The sequence below is a fragment of the Lutra lutra genome, chromosome 1 (genome assembly GCF_902655055.1).
Source record: "Lutra lutra chromosome 1, mLutLut1.2, whole genome shotgun sequence".
In the NCBI taxonomy this organism is placed as follows: domain Eukaryota; kingdom Metazoa; phylum Chordata; class Mammalia; order Carnivora; family Mustelidae; genus Lutra; species Lutra lutra.
The window spans coordinates 208,196,970-208,218,303 of NC_062278.1; the positions used below are offsets into that span (position 1 = coordinate 208,196,970).

The 21,334-nt window shown below is 48.4% G+C and overlaps 1 protein-coding gene across 2 annotated transcripts in view; it reads left to right on the top strand.

Annotated features, from left to right (window-relative positions):
- Positions 1–13,819, top strand: part of CDCP1 (CUB domain containing protein 1) — a 57,481-nt gene extending 43,662 nt beyond the window's left edge. The window contains exons 5-9 of one of the 2 annotated variants that reach the window (XM_047696031.1): positions 2,394–2,615; positions 3,669–4,049; positions 6,207–6,572; positions 9,015–9,102; positions 11,096–13,819. In XM_047696031.1, the coding sequence (XP_047551987.1) occupies positions 2,394–2,615; positions 3,669–4,049; positions 6,207–6,572; positions 9,015–9,102; positions 11,096–11,513 (1,475 nt within the window). In that variant the 3' untranslated portion in view covers positions 11,514–13,819. The remainder of the gene's footprint in view (positions 1–2,393; positions 2,616–3,668; positions 4,050–6,206; positions 6,573–9,014; positions 9,103–11,095) is intronic. The other variant, XM_047696041.1, reaches the window with a different exon arrangement.
- The last annotated feature ends 7,515 nt before the right edge of the window (positions 13,820–21,334 follow it).

The window sequence follows — 21,334 nt, forward strand, 5'->3', positions numbered from 1 at the left end:
CTTTCCAAGGCAGGAATTGGCAACACATCACCTTCAGAACGAGGGCGAAAAGTGGGAGAAGCCACTCCAGCCCCAGATCCACCAAGCAGCCCAGGAATACTCCTCCCAGTTTCTTCCCTGGAGTAGGGAAGTTTTTGAACCAAAGATCCCAGTTGCACTGAAGGTAAAGGTGCTGGACACAGGCAGCTTGAATAAGGTTAATGGGCTGGACTCCAGGCCCCATCCTGCTTCCTTCGTGGGAAGCCCTGAGTGAGTTTCCTTGATTTGGTGGATGGCGGGCTCTTCTCTGGGGGAATCCAACCAACCCAAGAGAAGAGGTTGAACACGTAGATGTTATGGGTTCCTCAGGAAGCAGTCTGGTCAGATCACCCTCCAGAGAAGCTCGGTCAGCAAGCAAGAGGTATTCCAAATCGTGTGTGGCGCCCCACGCTTGGCTCCTTTCCTGGGGTAACCACAGTTACGGATTTGTTGCATTTCTCTCCAGATCTTGTTTCTCTTCATTTCCATACATAAGTATATACACGTAGAAATAGCGATTACTTTTGATGCCGAGATTGTATAATCGGGTGGTGTCATAGTCAACATTTGTTCTACACTTGCTGTTTTAGTCAACACTGTATCTTGGAAGTTCTTAGATTGGTATATTTAGATCTCTCTCTTTTTTTTTTAAGATTTTATATATTTATTTGAGAGAGAGAGCGCTTGCTCATGCATGCGCGTATAAGCAGGGAGTAGCAGCAGATGGAGAGGGAGAAGGAGAAGCAGGCTCCCCATTGAGCAGGGAGCCTGACGTGAGGCTCCATCCCAGGGATCAAGACCTGAACCGAACAAAGATGCTTAACCGACTGAGCCACCGAGGTGCCCCTAGATCTCCCTCTTTCTTTCTAAATGCTAGGTAACATTCCATCCATGAATGTTCCACAGAGTATTTAACCCTTCCTGTATTATGTGGTGTCTGGTTTTCCACAGTTCCAGAGCTGCAGTGCAAACATGAGCTTGTATTCCCCGGTCATACCGCTGGGGTCCCAAGGATGCAGCCTTTCAATGTCACCCTCTACACTGTGTTTTTGTTTTTTAAAGATTTTATTTATTTATTTGACAGAGAGAGAGATCACAAGTAGGCAGAGATGCAAGCAGAGAGAGAGGAGGAAGCAGGCTCCCCATTGAACAGAGAACCCTGATGCAGGGCTTGATCCCAGGACCCCGAGACCATGCCTTGAGCCGAAGGCAGAAGCTTAACCCGCTGAGCCACCCAGGCGTCCCTCTACACTGTGTTTTAATTTGCTTTTCTGCAATGACAAGTGATACTGCACATGATACTAAGAATGCTTTATATTTTGAATTTGTAAACATTTCAGTTTCCCCTTTTTTGTGAACTGCTTAATCCATCTGTGTGACAAATATTTTTCCCCCAATGTGTCCCTTGTCCTTCAATATTTCAGTACCTATTGTCAGACAGGTACTTAAATTTTTCTTCTTTTAGGGTTTGACCTCCACATTTATAAGGATATTCTCCTTGCTTTGAAATACCAGTCTAATTTTACTAATTCTTTTACTAATTCTTTTACTAATGGGAGAGATAGTTTAGCTGAGCCAGGAACGGTTTGTCTTTTTCTCACTTATTTGAAGTACAGCATTTATTAAAGACTAAATTATAATATCAATGGATATAATATCTGTGAATAATAATACTATTTTGGAAGAAATATAATATCTATGAATCTTCTATCCCCATGCTAATGCTATACTGTTGCTAATTACTATTCATAACAGGAGACTGTTTCAATAAACAGTCGTAAATCTCACTTGTTAACTCTCACACAGCCACTAAATTACTGGATATTTTCAAAGACTCGTGACTATGAAAACTGTATGGAAAAATAAGTAAACCTGTGTAAAGTAATAAAGTAAAAGCTGAGTATAAAATTATATATACTATACTTTTAAGCAGTTGAAAATCATGCATATGAACAAGGACTAAAATGAATTTGAAGAAGTAAAAACGGTTAAATATGGATGGTAGAAATTCAGTCGGTTATTTTTCCTTTTAAATTTCTTCTAGAGTTCTTGTATGAACTTTTTTTTTTTTAAGATTTTATTATTTGAGAAAGAATAAGCACAAATGGTGGCGGGAGGGGAGAAGGAGAAGCAGACTCCCCCGCTGAGCATGGAGCCCGACATGGGACTTGATCCCAGGACTCTGGGATCAAGACCTGAGCCAGAGGCAGACACTTCACTGACTGAGCCACCCAGGCGTCCACTTGTATATTCTCTTAATTATAAAACGTGTTTCCAACGCTCCCCAGCCATGAGAGGTTTTGTGTTAATTTTTGCCCCTTCACGGAGTGGCTGCTGATCCATGCCTCAGGCTTCTTTTCTCTTCATGGTTTCAGATAAAATCTACCTAGTTGACCTGAGTAACGAGCAAACCCTGTCGCTCACCATCGAGCCGCGGCCCGTTAAGCTTAGCCGCAAGTTTGTCCCCGGCTGCTTCGTGTGTCTGGAGTCCCGCACCTGCACCACCAACCTCACCCTGACGTCCGGCTCCAAACACAAGATCTCCTTCCTCTGTGATAACCTGACTCGCCTGTGGATGAATGGGGAGAAAACCATAAGTACGTCCCCCTGGGATAGCATGATTCCCCTACCCGGGGCTGGGGCAACTTTCCCTGCTCCCCCATCTTCTTAGTGGGGTCCACTGGGTAGGCTGTAAATAGTAAGATCAGAGATGCCCCCCCACCATCACGGTGCAGAGTGAGCAACGGGCAGGCAGCAGATGGTGAGGTGAAAATGTGCCCTTCCAGGACCAGAGGCTCAGTGGGAATGGGCATCCTTCAGAAGTGCCTTGCACCCCAAAGTTCATGCTTGTGTCCTCTGCCCAGCCTTCCAGCATCTCTCCTGAGATCCCCTCCTCCATGTAGCCTCCCCATCCTCCACTCCCCGCAACCCTGCCTCCACACTCATTGTGTACTTGTCTCCTCTTGCTTGAGACTGAGAGTCTTGAGGTCAAACATTGTGGCTTGTTCTGGTTTTTTGTTTGTTTGTTTGTTTGTTTGTTTGTTTTTTGGTCCCTCGAGCCCCTGGCAGTGCTAGACATGTATTAGTCACGTACTAAACGTTTGATGAATGAAGTGCAGGAAAACTGCTAGTCCCCTTCCCGCTGGGCTGCGTGACCTCCAACATGGATGGCCTTAGAGTTTCTACAGATGCAACAGCTGAGGCCACAAGACTCGAGGCAGGCTGCCCACTAGGAAGTGGCAGAACTGGGCTGCGAGCTGATACCTCCCCCAACCCCACCCCTGCTCTGACCACTGCACAAAGCTACCTCCCCACAGTCAAGGACGCTGGGAAGCAGGGCGGAGGGAAAAAAAAACCTGTGCCCAGCCCATACTTAGCATCTGAGACTCAGCCTCAGAAGAGAAGCTGACACACTTCTTTTCAACCCTCAGTACTCCCCAGAAGTTGGTCTGCCAATTCAGGCAGCATAAGAACCTGAGAGGGTGAAAGGGGAAGCTAGAAAAGGAGTATCAGGGAGCCCGGAGTTGGGGACAGACTGGGAGAGAAGAGACCAAAGGGAAAAGCAAGAAAGCCTGGGGCAGTCTCTACAGCTGAGGAGGTCACACGGCTGGTCCCCTCCCCTCCTGGTACCACGAGCCCCTATTTTCCAGGCTGCACGGACCCCCGGTACTGCCACAGGAGGTCCCAATCCCTCCAGGTGCCTGGGGACATCCTCCAGCTGCCTGTTCAGCTGCACGACTTCTCCTGGAAGCTGCTGGTCCCCAAGAACAGGCTGAGCCTCGCGCTGGTACCTGCCCAGAAGCTCCAACAGCACACTCAGGAGAAGGTCTGCAACACAAGCTTTGGCTACCTGGTGGCCAGCGCCGTCCCCGGCCAGGACCTTTACTTTGGCTCCTTCTGCCCTGGAGGCTCCATCGAGAAGATCCAGGTGAAGCAGAACATCTCAGTGACCCTCCGCACCTTTGCCCCCAACGTTCAACGAGAGGCCGCCAGGCAGGGTCTGACCGTGTCCTTCATACCATACTTCAAAGGTAAGGAGGTCTCCCTCTCTCGCCACATCTCCCTGACCATTTCTTGGTTGGGCATCCCTCTCATTTTGCTTCTGGGATCGTCCACCATTAAGTTGTCAGCTTGAAGAATTGGGAGAGCTGGGTGGGCGGGTCCTCTCACCAGAAATCTGGAAGGTAGTGTGACCTCAGCTGGACTCCGCCATTCACCTAGTGTGGAAAATCCCAGGAGTTAGAAATAAGGCTCTGACCGTGGGAGATGACCATTGGCAGGCAGCAGAACAAATAATCAAATTCAAGCCTCTTTTGGAAGCAGGCAGGGGCTTAGAGGAGAGCTAAGTAGATATTCCTGACTCCTGGATGTTTAAGGTGGGAGCATGAAAATCCTTACCCAGGCATTTTTGTGAGTCGGCTTCGACAATCTGGAATGTGACGTGGAGTGCACAGAGGAAGGCAGGCTGGGGAGAGATGGGTCTCCAGAGCACCAGGGTCCTGTTCACAGCACAGGGCACAACCCCTCCCACAAGGCTAGTGTTTGATCTTCAGGGTGCTGGGCAGTGAGTGGGGTTTAAATCCCTTGCAACAGTGAGCTCCCCGTGGTTGGTTTTCAAAGTCACAGTCGCCATTACAAATGGCTCAAAGTCAGAGACCATTTAAAAATTGACCAAGACTGGGGCGCCTGGGTGGCTCAGTAGTTAAGCATCTGCCTTTGGCTCAGGTCATGATTCCAGGGTCCTGGGATCGAGCCCCGAATCAGGCTCCCAGCTCAGCAGGAAGCCTGTTTCTCCCTCTCCCACTCCTCCTGCTTGTGTTCCCTCTCTCGCTGCGTCTCTCTCTCTCTCTCTGTCAAATAAGTAAATATATTCTTAAAAAAAAAAATTGACCAAGACTTTTATCTGAGGTTTACTTCATACTTTGTTCCCAGAGACCTGAGTGGGAAGGGAGAAGAATCTTTGGCCATAAGATTAAGGTCAGTCCAGGCTGCCTGATGTCCCCACAGCTCCCTGAGAAACTCCTTCTGGGGAGACTTAGAGAACGAGATATACCCTCCTCAGTGCGGAATGTTGGAGTTTCATCTCACCTGAAGGTCAGCTGACATGTCTGTCGGAGGCCTTCAGCTTTGCATTTCTACCATTCTTCCCAGAACCAGAAGTGGTTTGATCTCGGACATAGAAATCCCTCTGTACCAGTCCCACCATGGAGCAGAGCGTAGTGTGACTCTAAGCATGGAGGGTGTTTCTGAAAGGAAGCTTTTAGAGATAACCTGCAGTTTAGCCAACTAGCCTGGGGTTTTATTATTGTTGTCTGGTTGGTTGGTTTTGTTCAAAAAACCTGAACACCTCACCGGAGACTCTAATCTTTGGGCTGATGAATAGTCACGGGCTCTGTGTTGCAATTTATATTTAAATTAATAGCAAAATAAAAAAATTCAGCTCCTCGGTCACATCGAGCACACTTTGGGTCTTCTACAAACACATGTGGTGATGGTTACGTGCTTGGATGGACAGTGCAGATACAGGCACCCAGGAGATATTGTGGGTTGGGTTCCAGACCTCAATAAAGCAAGCAAAATGAGTTTTTTGGTTTCCCAGTGCCTATAAAAGTTCTATTTATACCACATTGTAGTCTAGTAAGTGTGCGATAGCACTGTCTAAAAAAACAACGTACATGCCTTAATTTTAAAATTCTTTATTGCCAGGTTGCATGGCTCACTCACTTGGTAGAGTGTGCAACTCTTGATCTCGGGGTTGTAAGGTCAAGCCCCACATTGGGTGTAAAGATTACTTAAAAATAAAGTCTTTTAAAGAAAGAAAAAATAACTTCCTTACTAAAAAATGCTAACCATCATCTGAACTTTCAGCAAGTTACAATCACCAATCACAGATCACCATAACAAATACAATAATGAAAAAGTTTGAAATGTCACAAGAATCACCACAATGTGACATAGAGACACAAAGTGGCAAATGCTATTGGAAAGATAGTGCCATAGACTTGCTCAATGTAGGGTTGCCACAAATCTCCAATTTGGGGGGAGGAGGCAGAAAGCCTAATAAAATGGGGTGAGCCTGTGAATAACTTTTCTGTCATTGCAGAAAACTCTAGAAAAAGTCTAGACAGATTAACATCAATTTTGATTCAGTGAAACATCTTGTGTGGATTCTCTCCCCTTTCCTGCAGAGGAAGGTATTTTCACAGTGACCCCAGACACAAAAGGCAAGGTCTACCTGAGGAGCCCTAACTGGGACCGGGGACTGCCATCCCTCACGTCCGTGTCTTGGAACATCAGTGTGCCCAGCAACCAGGTGGCCTGCCTGACCTTCCTCAAGGAGAGGACCGGCGTTGTCTGCCAGACAGGACGTGCATTCATGATCATCCAGGAGCAGCGGAGCAAGGCAGAGGAGATCTTCAGCCTGGAGGACGAGGTGCTCCCCAAGCCAAGCTTCCACCACCACAGCTTCTGGGTCAATATTTCCAACTGCAGCCCTGTGAGTGGCAAGCAGCTGGACCTGTTCTTCTGGGTGTCGCTTACCCCAAGGACTATGGGTAAGGGCCTGCAAGGTCTTGTGGGAGGGTGGTGGTGGACAGCAAATTGGCAGCTGAAGGGTATGGGGCAAGCCTGCGAGGCAAGTCAGAAAACATGACTGAGTGTCCATGTATCAGTCAGCATTTGCATTGGTCATGCCATATAACAAGCCACCCAGAACTCAGGGCCTTAAAGACAGTCATTTCTTATTGCTCACACATTGGCTGGGTGATGCTGGTGTGAGCTGGGCTTATCCAGGTTCACTCACTCCTGCACCTGTAGGCAACTGTGGGCGGCCAGAGGACTCTGCTGGTCTTGGCCATGCACTCTCACACATATGGGCATAGCCACAATCTGCTGGAATAACCAGGTTCCTTGGCTTTCCTCCCCATGCTCCCTGTCACTCCAGCCTGGCCCTTGTTCTCATGGCAGAGGCAGAGAGATCCAAGAGATTCTGGAGGAAACACACAAGATCTCTTGATGTTTGGGTTAGGAACTCCCACCATCCCTTCTACAGAATTCTTTGGGCCTGCCAAAGAATCCAAGGGATGGACAGATAGACTCCCCTTTTGGTGGAAGGATCTGCAGAGTCACATAGTATAGGACATGGTTCAGAGAGAAATGGGGAGAACTAGGACAATCTTATCATCCATCTGTCACTGTCATTTACTATTAATCTCTCTCTGGCGTGGGGGAAGGCTCTTCACTCTGTTCACCTTATGCATCTTAGAGGGTAGATGGTAAAAACTACCTCATAGAAGTAACATTAGGATTTCAAGTGTTGGGGATTCAAATGTGGGGACCTGGAAAGTGTGACACAGAACTTGGCACTGGCATTATTTTTTTTTAAGATTTTATTTATTTATTTATTTGAGAGATAGTATGTATGTGTGTGTGTGTGGATGTGTGGATGTGTGCGTAAGCAGGGTGAAGGGCAGAGGGAGAGAGAGAGAATCTTAAGCAGACTCTGTGCTAAGAGTACAGAGCCCAATACAGGACTTGGTCTCACAACCCCACAATCATGACCTGAGCCAAAATCAAGAGTCAGACACTTGAGTACCTGAGCTACCCAGGCATCCCTTGGCATTGGCATTTTTTTACTGAGTCCAGGGAAACATGGGAATCCACAAGATGCCCTTGGTGGCAGGCCTTTTGCTCAGAGTCGCAGGATCTGCCCACGAGTCTCCAGTGAGGAAATGCCTGTGTGGCACAGCAATTGTGGTGGGGCCGCATTTGCCTTTATTCCAAGATAGTCATAGAACATCCCAGAGTGTTGGAACCAGAAGGGACTGTGGAGGTCGCTTCTCCTGGCCCATTCCCTTCCTGGCGGTCAGAGGGGCTATGTGTCTGCCCAAGGCCACACACTCGTTAGCATCAAGAGAACTGATGTGAACCAGAAGCCATGAGTGAGAAGCTCTCCCAAAATCTCAGGTTAGGCCCTGGGTTTTCTGACTCTCTTACATCCATTTTCTGTCATTTAGTTCTACTTTTTTTTTTTTTTTTTAGTTTTATTTCTTTATTTAAGCAATCTCTACACCCAATATGAGGCTCAAACTCACAAGCCCGAGATCAACAGTCACATGCTCCATGGACTGAGCCAAATAGTGCCCCATTTATTTCTATTTTGATTTCTCTCTTTTTTGCTTTCTTATTGAAGCAAGAACTTCTAAATCCCTGTTTGGCACAGGGCTCCTTGTCTGATTTATTTCCTCTGTCCTTTGTACAACCGTAGGAAAAGGACAGCACAGATAGAACAACCCTGTCTTTAGCACCCTCACTTCTGACTTTGGCTTCCCTGCTTTCCCCTATAGCCCTCTGCCCTGCTCTCCCATCTAGGCTGTGGTGCCTGGGTGGACACACCCCTGGGTAGGCCCCGAGTAGCCTTTGGAAGGGAGCCAGTAGGGCTCCCAGTTTGTTTTCGTTCTCTTTCACCTCCTAACAAACAGCCCCAAGACTCAGTAGCTTAGACTGCAGACTTTGTTTGCTTAAAACTCCATGGGTCAGGAATTTGGACAGATATTGCTCTTAGATACGTGGGGCTGCTGCCAGATGCCTCGAACAGCTAGAAGGTGCTAGGGATGGGTCATATGGGGACAGACACCGGCAGCCTTGATACTTTCAGCCGGGTTCCTTGGTCCGTTGTCCTCACGGAGTATTCACCTGTTGGCTTGGGCTTCCTCACAAGATGGCGGCCTCAGACTTCTTACATGGTGACTGACTGGCTATCCCTCAGACAGAAACTACAGGAAGTTGTCAGGCCTCTAAAGGACTCCAGCACCAGCAAGTCAAGAAGAGTCCAGAAGAAGGGACATAGGCTCCTCTCGCTGTCAGGAGCAGTGTCTGTGTACGGAGAGGGAGGGAAGGAATGGCGGCCATCTCTGGAGACTTGTCTGCCCCAGTTCCTCATCCACCTGACCACCCCCATGTCTCCTCATCCCTCCTCCTTGTGTCTCTGCTCACAGACCTGACTGTCGTCGTCATTGCGGTCGTGGGAGGTGGCGCCTTACTGCTGTTTGCCCTCGGACTCATCATTTGCTTTGTGAAAAAGAAGTAGGTGGAATTTCTCAAACTGTCTTTGGCTGATCTGACACCTCCTTAGATCACCCAGACCAGAGCTGTCGTTAATTACTGACTTCTTTTCTGGCTTCCCATTCCTCTCCCAGGGATCGGTGTTGAATAATATTGCCAGATGTGAGTTATGCTTGGGAGGGGAGGGACAGAAGATGTGGCTGGTGACATGTTAGCCTGTGGTTTTTACGCAACTATCTCAGCATGAGTCCCCTGGGAATCATTTACTGGACACTGGTCATCGGGGATGATCTTAGCAGGAAAATGCTCATGTCAGTCCCGCCAGCCCAGGTCTCTGAGCCTGCATCCTCTGTCACTTGGAGAGTGAATGCATGCCACCTGAGCTGGTTCTCCTCCGGTTTCTTAAACTTTTTTGTGCTTACTTATGGGACTCCGACAGGCCCCAAAAAGTGAGCCCTGTGGGCGAAAGGAAGGAAGACCCAGTTACCTGATTCATTTCACCTTCCACCCCCTCAGGATGACAGCTGTGTTTTATGACCAAAGCGTTGACCTTTTGAGACAGAATATGGGCTGCCACTAGATTTTATCAATTCTGCACGTATTTCTGATTAAAACCGTGAGAGAGAGTGAAATTGCTTTCCTTAGCGCGATTCAGCCTTGAAACAAGCTAAAGATTTTTTTTTTTTTTAAACTGGGGCCGTGAGCAAACAACTAAAATTCCCAATCCACAGTGAGACTATCTAGAAACGTCTCTAGTGATAGGGAAGGGGCCACCTGTGGCAGATCCAGGGAAAAGCCTCTTCTCCAAGAAATGGGATTGTGTAAATCCACACAGGGGGAAAGGACTTCTTTCATTTTATGGTTTCTCTAGGAAACTTTCTTGTCTGTGGTGCTGTCTCTGCCACCCAGATCAGAAAGCATGGTGTCCTCTTCAGGAGGGGAACTGGGTGAGAGGAGGGTCCAGCCCTTGCCTCCATCTCTAAACTGCCCCGGTTCTGGCCTGAGAAGAACACTGGTGGAGACGATCGAGGCTCCGTGAAGCACAAAGGGAGGGGTGTCCATCTCAGGGTTTCAGGTGGGAGCCTTTGGAACCCATCATCCTAGCCAGAGATCCAGTGTTACAAGCTGAATGTACTACATTATTTTTATCTCAGAAAAGGACAGGGAGCCTGTCCACAATTAGTGAGCTCTCAGTGCATTATAGGGTCCATTATGTTAATTGAGCTAATGTCCTCCATTTGAATCACGAGTCAGCTAAAAAGCCAGCGTCCCCTGCTTTTGGCTCATGGAGATGGAGGGCGAAGCTTTGTTTTCCCCCATGGAGAGTGCTAATGCCCGTCCACACTCAAGTCCCAAAGAACATTACAAAGCAAAGGTTAATGGCGTTGCTAGGAGCTCTGGCGGGCCCCAGCCAGAATGTTGTCTTCTTTTGAGCTCTGTCCCTTTATGCAGGCTGTTCCTGGATCCCTCTGCTAATAGTGAGTCCCACTGTCCCCAACTCCAGCTAAAAACTAAGACACAGCCTTGCATCCCGAGTCTCCCTCTGTTCTATCATTTAGAATCCAGATGGTCAGAACTTGTACCCATGCAAAAGAGGGATGAAGCATTAGCTATGGGAAAGACTGCGTGCTAGAGGATTGGCGGGGACATGACCACACCAGATGTGGTTGGCCTGGGCCACCATCCTTTCTCGGAGCAAAGACAGGCTGGTTGTCAGCTGTTCCCACCCCTGGATACCCTGCGTCCACTGAAACAAATCCAAGTGCAGTGTTAAACTTGCCCTCTCTCAACCACGCTCTGCACCCTGTTTCCGCTGTGAAGACTGGAGACAGAAGATGGTCCCTTCTAAATGCTCCCGCAAAGACAGTAGTTTCAGTTTCGAGGGCTAAGGGATTTGAGGGACCTGGGGGGGCCATATGAGAACCCCAAAGGGCCTCAGTTCCAGTAGGGTTATGCAAATGGAGCAAGCTAATATCCTGCTCTTCCTGACTCTGTCTTGTTCCCCTTCTCTCGGTAGGAAAAAGAAGGAAAACAAAGGCCCACCTGTAGGCATCTACAATGGCAACATCAACACCCAGATGCCAATGCAGCCAAAAAAGTTTCAGAAAGGTCGAAAGGACAGTGACTCCCACGTGTACGCTGTCATCGATGACACCATGGTGTACGGGCATCTCCTACAGGATTCCAACGGCTCCTTCCTACAGCCAGAGGTGGATACCTACCAGCCCTTCCAGGGGCCCACAGGGGACTGCCCCCCCTCCCCACCCCTGGTATACTCCAGGGCCCCAACTGCAAAGCTGACCACAGACGAGCCATCTGCTGGCTTCCCTGCTGAGTCTGACAGTGAACCATATACCTTCTCCCACCCCAACAACAGGAACACAGACATTCCCTTGCTGGACACCCATGAGCCAGAGGGGCCTGGGGAGTAACTTGGACCCATCCGAAGACTTTGCCTAAAACAGGGGTCTCAAGCAGAAATCCTAAAGAGGAATTACATGGAAGGAACAGCAGGAGGTTCTTCAGGATGCCACTGACCTCCGAGTCCCAAGTGGACTCATTCCAATGATGGGATGTTGAAAGTGATGAATTCCAACCTGGATACAATCGTCACAGTCCATGTCCTTCTAAACTCGGGTTGAGTTGTAAACCAGCCCGTAATGAGAGGGGAGAGCTGTGAGTCGCCAAGCACGAGGATGTCAACGAGGTCTGGACTTGGATTTGGATTTGGACCTCTTCAGGGCAACAATTCCAATCCCTCAGAGCCCATCCAAGGTCCCTGCTCCCACTGGAGCGCCCTGGATGGAAATGACAGTGTGTCTTATTATTATTATTATTATTTATTTGGTGGTCCCGTATATTTAAGAAGCCAAATGCAAAACCACGTAGCTCTTTTTACCTGACATGGTGACAGCTCACGCGAGCTGTTTGGATGGCTGGGTTTTGACTTCCACCAACCACTAGATAAACAGGTGCCTGCCCCCTGGAAAGTGGGAATGATTTGCTATGGGTCCAGCCAAAAGAGGGTGTGTCTGTTTGACGGCTCTGAGAAGCGACTTCCTGGTTCTCTTGCTCTGCCTGTGGTTATCCCACCGCACAGATTTATCTCGAGTCCTAGAAGTAAGAAAAATGTCCTTGAATTGCTGTGTGTGTGGCTGTCCCCTCTCCAGCCATGCTTTGGCATTTAAAAAGAGGAACTTAGAGAGTATTTTTAACCTCAAGCAATGTCTAAAAATACACCAGAGAATGGCCACCCTATTCACGCCTTGTTGCTACTATAACCAATTACCTCAAACATGGTGGCTTAAAACAACTTACATTTCTTATCTAAATTTCTGAAACCAGAGGGGCAAAGTGGGTCCCACTGAGCTAAAATCAGGGAGTCAGCGGAACTGCCTTCCTTCTGGAGGTTCGAGGAGAGAATCGGTTTCCTTGCCTTTTCGAGCTTTTAGAGACACTCCAGGCCTCCGATGGCTGGTCACACAATGTCACTTGTGCTGACACAGTCACACTGAGGCCCCTCCTTCTTTGCCTTCTATGGACCTTTCACTTATAAAGCCCTCCCACCCAGATAATCCAGGAAGATCTCCCCATCTCAAGATCTGTAATTTAATCACACTGACAAGTCCCTTTTGTCACCTAAGGTAACATATCCTCAAGTTCTGGGGGATTTGGACATGTACGTCTTTGGGAACCTATGATTTTGCCTATTACACCGTCCTGCTGTGAGAGAGAGACTGTGAAACGACTCAGCCTACAGGGGTGTGTTTTGTTTGGCCTACAGAATCTTTTTGAAGAACTTGTTCCTAACACTTAAAATCATGCAATTTTTTGCATAAAAATCCAGATCAGGAGATCTGACCGTTGCTAGGGCTCACACTCACCTGACAGCAGCAGGTGGGGCTCCTGGATCCCCCAGTTCACCCCAGTCCTCACCACTCCCTCTCGCCTCCATCACTGATGCTGAGTGTGGCTACTGATCACTGCCCCCGCCACCCCCCACCCCGGGGTGGTTGATTTGTTCATAATGAAATAGAAAGTTTAGGCTCCTTATGTGCCTCTTATCACAGGAGAAGACGGGCGTCGAGGCTGGTGTGTTTCAGTAAAGTGTTTTCTCATACATGGCCCGCATCCCTCTTTTATACTAATGACCAGCCAAGCTCCAAGGAAAGGGAGCATTTGCCTCTGTGGGCCCTGCTCTCATCCACGAGGAGAGGGATCGTGTTCCGGCTTGTCCGACACGGTCCAAAGGTCAATGTTTCAGTGGCTAAACCTCCTTTAGAGAATAAATGTGCTCCGTCGTGTTCAGTGAATTCACCTTGGAGACGCACTGTCTGGACTTGCTTGCCTGTGCTACTTTGCTTCCAAGAAAAGGAGTTTTGCAATCTCCTAAACCGTGTGTGTTCCAAGGCCTCTCGAACTCTTTCCAGAAGGAAGAGTTTGTTGTTTGGCTGACACCCTGGGTGCGGCCCCTGGCACATTTCCCTTTTAAGAGGCGAGCTCCTGCCCAGTTACCCTCAGCCTCTTGACATTGCCCCCCCGCCCCCACAAGGAGGGCTGGGGCTTCCTCCCTCCAACCGACATTCGAAACGTGACCTTGGTCAAGGTTAGAGGACTGGTTTGTTTGGCTCTTCAGTGTTTAACTGGGAATAATTTATTTCGTTGTAGATACTTTTTAGGTACCATTTTATTCATTTCCTACACTTTTTTAAATAAACAAATGTACAGGAAAGAAAAACAGGCATCGAGTTATTTAAATGCTTTGGCTATTTGTCCCCTGGTTCAGCTGAGGCCCCAGTTTATCACAACAGGCTCAGCAGGGGCTCAGCTGACATTGTCTTTTCTGGGTGTTTATGGTACCAGATGCTGGGCTTCGGGCTTCCACTAGGTAACTCAGGGGCCAGAACCTGTTCTGTTCTGCCCTTGTTGAAACTCGGTGAGCCTCTCTGTGTGACCCCTCCTGACACCCCCTCTAGAGGTCTTGGGCCATCCTTGCCATTGACTGAAATGGAGCCCTAAGTCCCGTGCAGGTGACCAACCACCAGAACAGAAGCAAAAGGAGGCTGGGGGGAGAGGGAAGCTCCAATGGGTGCCCCACCATTAACCTTGCCCTTGGAGAAGAGACCCAGTTGTACAGAGGAGACAGGATATTGTTGCATAACAAACACCCCACACTTTAGTAACTTAGGAACGATCTTTATTTTGCTCGAAAATCAGAGCAGAACTCATCAGGAATGGCTTACCTCCCTGGGCAACTCAACCAGACTCTCCTTTCAAGATGGTGGCATCACACAGCTGGCGAGTCTCCTAGCCACCAACCAGGAGCTTGGATTCCTCCTCCCTTGAACCATTCTCCAGGACTTCAGGGGCTTTTTCACAACACAGTGGCTGTGTTCCAAGAGAGTGTTCTCAGAGCAGAAAGTTGGAGCAGCCCATCTCTGGAGACTTGCGCCTGGAAGCCGGCATGGCGTCCCTTCCATCCTAGTCTCTGGCACATTCATCACAGAGCCCACCAACATTTAAGGGGAGGAAGAAAAGACCCCATGTTCTCAGTGGGAGTGGGGTTTGGGAGTGGGAGTGGGACAGTTTGCCGCCATCTGCTTGAGTGGGGCTGGGGGGGATCGGAGCCAAGTGTTCAAGCCCTTGGACGGCACTAACCAACACTTGTTTTCTTGATCACCATATTCACATCTGGGCCACATCCAACCTCTGTGGCCACCCTTTCTCCTGGATCCTGTTCTTGGACTGCAAGATTCAGTCTTTGGGCTTCTGGCCTTTTCTCTTAGCACACTGCCTCTTGGGGTTCTAACCGTGTCCTCTATTCTAGGATGAGATTGTCCCCAAACCCTAGCTGATACCTCCCCGGGCGCCAAACCCACATCTTCAGCAGCCTCCTGGATTCATCAGGTCACATGTCCCCTTGTACCCCAAACCTGACCCCTCCAGAGGCAGAGTCATTCTTTCCTCATCCTCTTGCACTAAACCTTTAACGTGAGTTCATTTCCTGACTCTGCCCCTACTAGCTGGGTGGCCTTGAGTTGGGTTCTGTTTCTCAAATGTCTACACAAGAGTAAATCATCCAAGGTCATGTCCATCTCCAAAATGCTTGGACTATTCTAGTCCTACCCAGGCCCAGATATTAAACTTTGGTTCACCCCTGTCACTCACATTGATTGCTTTAGATCCTTCTCCTTGACCTTCCCACTCAGTCCTGCCATACTTCATCATGTAATTCCCTTGTGACATCTGTGCCTCCAGGTTTGTCCCTTGGAATAAAGTCCTGGATCTCCTGCTGCAGTTTGGGCACCTACAGTTTCCCACCCAGTCCTCCTGAGCTCTCCGGACCTCTTCCTCCCTTGAACCCATGACCTCAGAGCTCCATCCCAATGGTACTCAAAACCTTCAGGGGGGCATCATGGGCACTCCTGCCCGATTATTGGCACATGCCACTCTTCTTGGACAACCCTCCACCAGAAGTTATGCTACCTAACCCCCCTTCCCTATGAAAATCCTTCCAGCATTTCAGAAACTCCTACCTACCACTTCCTCCAAGAAGCCCTCCAGCCCCACCAAGCTCTCTCTCTAAATGGCAGTCATCCTTAGGATGCCTGATACTTGGCACTGAGGTACATCAGTTTGATTAGTTGGAAGTTTGTATTTGCCTGTGTCTTGCTCAGCACAGGTGTACTTCTCTCGGAGGTAGGAGTCCATGTTTTTGCCCTTGGTTCACCCTCCTTGCGCTGCCCAGCACAGCAGGTGCCCAGCAGTAACATCTGCTACGTTCACGATCAGAATAGAGACATAACTGTACTCCGGCGGGGACATCAGGCAGGTATCCTACAGGAGACAGCCAGACGAAGGGAAGGAATTTGATGCCAACCAAATACTGTATGCTAGAAGCTTCCAAGCTTTCTCTGCGGCAGCCTCTGACGATTGCAGCAGCAATGTTCCATCTCCAGTTTACTGGCGCAAAAAGGAGAGCCCGTGAAATGGAGTCACTTGCCCAAGGACGCAACACGAGAGAGGTGGGACGGCAAATGTACAGCCTTTCCACCTGCTCCGTGGCTCCGTTCGGCCCCAGGGGCACGGCTCCTGGGATCCGGGGATGAGGTAAGGGGCCGCCAAAGTGGCTCAGGGCTCCCATGGGATCCTTTCTTCCCTTCCTCCCCACCGTCTTTTCTCCTTCCTCCAGGAGGCCATGAACTTTGGGGGAAGCAGCCTCAGGGACACTGCCCCCACCCATAGGCTCTCTCTGGGCTTAGAGTCGACAGCTCCTCCCCATCAGGGATGCCTGGGAATCTGGTGTTAGAGCCACAGAACACAGCACCTGCAGCCCTCCAAATCCTGCCAAACCCTGCTCACAACACTCAGCCCTACCCCCAGTCACACCCGCTGCGTGGTTTCCAAGATTGCCGCCAGAAAGCACCAGACAGAGGTCCCTCCGCCCGAGCTTTACTCCAGAGGGAAACGAGCAATTCCCTACCCTAGGACTCTGCTGTTCTCTGTTTGGGAGTTCATGGGGTTGCTTTTTGGCTTTAAAGGTGCTTATGAGGGGATGCCTGGGTTGCTCAGTCGGTTAAGCGTCTGTCTTCAGCTCAGGTCATGCTGGGATCAAGTCCCGCATCAGGCTCCCTGCTCAGCAGGGCTCCACTCAAATTAATAAAATCTTTAAAAATAATAATAAAATAAAATAGAATCTCTCAAAATTTAAAAAAAAAAAAGGTGCTTATGAGAAAACAGGAAGACACGGAACTCAATCTAACCTCCCAACTCCCTCCTTTTCTCTGGCCTCTTAAGACACTGTTGCCGATCCACGAGCCACAGACCTGAGCCCGTACGGCCTCTTGGTCAACCTCTGATGGAGGTAAATTACCTGGAGCTAGACTATGGTCATTTCAGACCCAGATAACAAATAGGCCTAGAAAAAGATTTGCTGTAAAGTAGCCTAAGGACATGGAAAGGGAGAAGATCCAGATTGGATGCCGGGAAAGATCTTCCCCGCTCCCCGCACCCCCCCTTCTGCACCCCTCAGCCCAGCCCAGCCCAGCCCAGCAGCAGCAGCAGCAAACACTCTAGTCTTGGCTCAGCCCCCAGAACCCACTACTGTTTTCAACCCTTGGACCACCCAGCACCCCTTCTCAGACCCTAGCAACAGCTTCACGGGTGTGCCCCCTTGCAGCCACACGGGCCACACGCTCAGGAGGGCCGGCTCCTAGCTCTGTGCTCCCCTGGTGCCGGTTTGAGATTCTCAGTAATTGTCCAACATTTATATCCCCATTTTTATTTTGCACCAGACCCTGCAAATGAAGTTAGCCGTCGCTGCCTGGAGGTCAGGGCTGTTATCAGAGGATGAAGCTGGCTTGGAGAGATTCAGAAACTCACTAGGGGGCCCGCGGCTAAGTGACAGAACCAAGATTTGAGTCCTGCGGTGTCTGAAGGTCTAGCCCACTTTCTTCAGGGTTCTGAAGGTTCTTTGCTTGCTTACACGTTGTCCTCTTCGCTGCACCTGACTTCTGAAACTCTACCAAAGGGGTTCTCTGTACCCCTCACTTACTAAGTGGTTAAAACACGTAACGATTAGGCTGATAATCTGAAAAGAAAATATCTATAACAGGTCACAGGATAGACGAGAGATCCATTCTGTAGACACTAGCCACATGTGGCTTCTTAAATTTTAACATTCAATTAATTTTAATTAAATGGGGTACTAATTAATACATTAGGGCTTCCTTTTTCAAATGAAGGGTACACGGTTGTGTGTGGAGAGGATGCTAGGGTCTGGGGGTGGGAGGATTAGGGAAAGGGATATGGAGTGTCACACCTGGCATGAATATGCCCCAAGGGTGTTTGGTGTTTGTATGAATAAGGTACATACGGGCATCTTGTTTTATCTGAACTGGGTTTCACTCTGCCTACAGTGCTTCAGTCCCTCCCACGGTGTAGTTTCTACACCAGGCACATGTTCAAGTGCTCAGTATGGGACTGCACATGTGGACAACATTTTCATCATCATGGAAAATTCTGCTGCAGGGCACTAATGCAGTGTGTGTGTGTGTGTGTGTGTGTGTGTGTGTGTGTGTGTTATACAGTACCACCTTCCATGAACTGGATTCTTGCTTACTATGTACCAAGAATGCTTCAGAAGTGTTTCTATGGCTGGTTTGATGAGCAATGAACACCATCTCTCACTCTCTCCCCAGTATTTTTTTTCTCTTGGCCGTGATGGCCTTGGGCTTGCTGGTTTTCCTCCTTCGGCTCTAGTTTTCTCTTCAGCCCTCTTTACTGGCTACACCTTGCCTCCTCATCTCTGAACAGCAGAGGGGCCTGTGGTTCAGGGTTCAGATCCCTTTTTTCCTCCACACTCACTCACTGGGTGACCCCCTCCGAGTAGACTGAATACCGTCTACATCCTGATGGCTCCCAGGACGACCTCTCCCCTGAATTCCGACTTCTGTGCCCATCTCTGCTCAACATCTCCACTTGGCATCTAATGGGCATCTCAAATTCAAAACATCCAAAACCGGGGTGCCTGGCTGGATCAGTCTATAGAGTGTACAGCTCTTGATCTCAGGGTCGTGAGTTTGAGCCCTACGTTGAGTGTAGAGATTACTTTCAAAAACATTTCTTTTTAAGATTTTATTTATTTATTTGTCAGGGAGAGAGAGAGAGAGAGAGTAAGAACAAGCAGGGGGAACGACAGGCAGAGGGAGAAGCAGGCTCCCTGCCAAGCAAGGAGCCCAATGCGGGATGCGATCCCAGGACCCCAGGATCACAACCTGGGCTGAAGGCAGACGCTCAACTGACTGAGCCTCCCAAGTGTTCCCCCCCAAAAAAATCTTAAAAAAGAAAAACCAGACACCCAAAACTGACCTGCTGCTATTCCCCCTCCAAATCTGCTCCTCACTGAGGATGAGGGTGGAGGAAACAGTTTGCTCCAATCAGTTGATGGCACCGCCATCCCTCCAATTGCTCAGAGTCCCCCTCGACTCTCTTACGTGTATGTGGTCCATCAGTAATCCTTTTTCTATTTTAAGTAAACTCTACCCCTAATGTGAGGCTTGAATTCATCACCTTGAGATCAAGAGTTGCATGTTCTACTGACCATGCCAGCCCAACTGGGCCACCAGGATTTTTTTTTTTCTAAAGATTCTCTTTATTTGTCAGAGATTGAGAGAGAGAGAGAGAGAGAGCACAAGCAGGGGGAGCAGCAGGCAGAAGGAGAAATAGACTTGGGACTCGATCCCAGGACCCCAAGATCATGACCTGAGCAGAAGGCAGACGCCCAACCAACTGAGCCACCCAGGCGTCCCGGCCACCGGTAATTGTAATGGCTGTCCCTAGTATCCAGGATCCCCCACCCTCCTACCTCCCCCTGCTTTCACTGGGGCCCAGGCCACCATCACCTCTCCCCTCGATGATTCTGTCGCCTTCTCATCAGTCTCTGAGCCTCCACTTTGGCCCTCTGCTGCCTCGTCTTAACTCGGTAACCACAGTGGTTCTGTTCCTCTACAAGGCAGATCTCATGACTCCCCTGCTCAGAACCCTCCATGTCACCCCATCTCATTCACAGCAGAAGCCAAAATCCCTCCTACTGCCCGTGAGGGCCTGCTGGACCTGGCCCCATCACTTCTTGAACATCCAGCTCTTAATACCTTCCCCCTCAATCACCCCACTCCACCCATGCCAAGCCCTTGTTAATTCTGGAAAATTCTGGCCTCACAGCTTTTGTGCTTGTTGTTCTTTCCAACTAGAATGTTCTTCCACCAGAATTCCCTCTGCTCTCTCCCTTACTTCCTTTAGGTCTTTATACAAACGGCACCTCAGTCACTACTTTGATCAAATCCCATGGGGTCCGTGGCTACACTCTAAAATGTCAGGCTTCCCCCAACCTCCACACTTCATACCTGCTCCCCTGCCTTATTTATTTACTCCTTAGTCATTGTTACTATCTAACAAACTATATGTTTTATTTCTTTATCTTGTTTATTGTTGCTCTTCCAACTAAATTATAAGCTTCATGGGGCTCCTGGGTGACTCAGTTGGTTAAGCATCTGATTCTTGATCTCAGTTTAGGTCTTGATCTCAGGGTTGTGAGTTCAAGCCCTACATTGGGCTTAAAAAAAAAAATTACAAGCTCCATGAGGCAGGAACTGTTAGTATGTTCTACTCTTCCTCAACCCTAGTACTGGAACAGTACCTGGCACAGGATAGATTCAAGTTTATATAGCAAAAAATAGTACCCTAAACAAGACAAAGGCCTATTTTCTTCCATAGAGGACATTCTCCATCTTTCTCCTTCATCATCCTGACTGTGGCTTCTAATCATTAAGTTTGCTTCATGGTCTCACTATGGCTGCTGGAGTTCCAGAAGCCACATATACATTCCAGGTAGGAAGCAGAGAGATGGGGAGTAAAGAGCTTTCCTGGGAGCTCCGCTTAACTTTTTATTATATCTCACCTCTCTCTTCAAAGATGACTGGAAAATTAGCTAGGCACATTGATGACTCTGGTAATGTAGAGGTCTGTTACAGGGGAGAAATGAGAAAATAGATACTCATTAGGCAACTTGGCAACTTTGCTTTGGCTCTGGTTTTTTATGTATTTGTTTATATTTAAATATGGTTGTAAATCTCTCAAAAACAGGCAGTTTGCTTCCAGCATAATGTAACAGTCACATCTGACCATTGACTAGATTCTCCTCACTCAGACATTTATGCATACAGCTCATTTCTTTTCTGTTTCTTGCCATAGTGATTTAAGAACCTCTAAAGAGACTTCCCCCTAGCCTATCCCTTTCCTTAGCTGATTAGAGACCACACTAAAAGTCATAGTGTGTTCTAAATAGTTTTATCCTGTCCTTATGGACTAGAGAAATGTCTCCATTAAAAATATTGTGTCATTCGGCATTTAAAATTTTTTTCAAAAATGAAAATGAGCTTTTTTTTGGCAGGCTTCAATAGAGGGCTATCATGTAATACAAATACAGCCCATTGTAACACTGTAGAAAGATCTTGAATCTAGCTGTAAATGATGATGTTTTGTTCTATTTGTTTTGTTTCCATAATGGGCCTTAACTAACCTCAAAATACAATTAGCCACTAAAGTCTATGCATAGGACATAGAGCAATGGTCACCAAGGAGGACCAAGTGAGCTGAGCTTGACAATGAACAAGCTAATTGGGGCTGTTCATCCATTTGGAAACTTTCATCATATTATAGTTCATTTTTATTTTCCCCAATTCCAAGCAGGGTC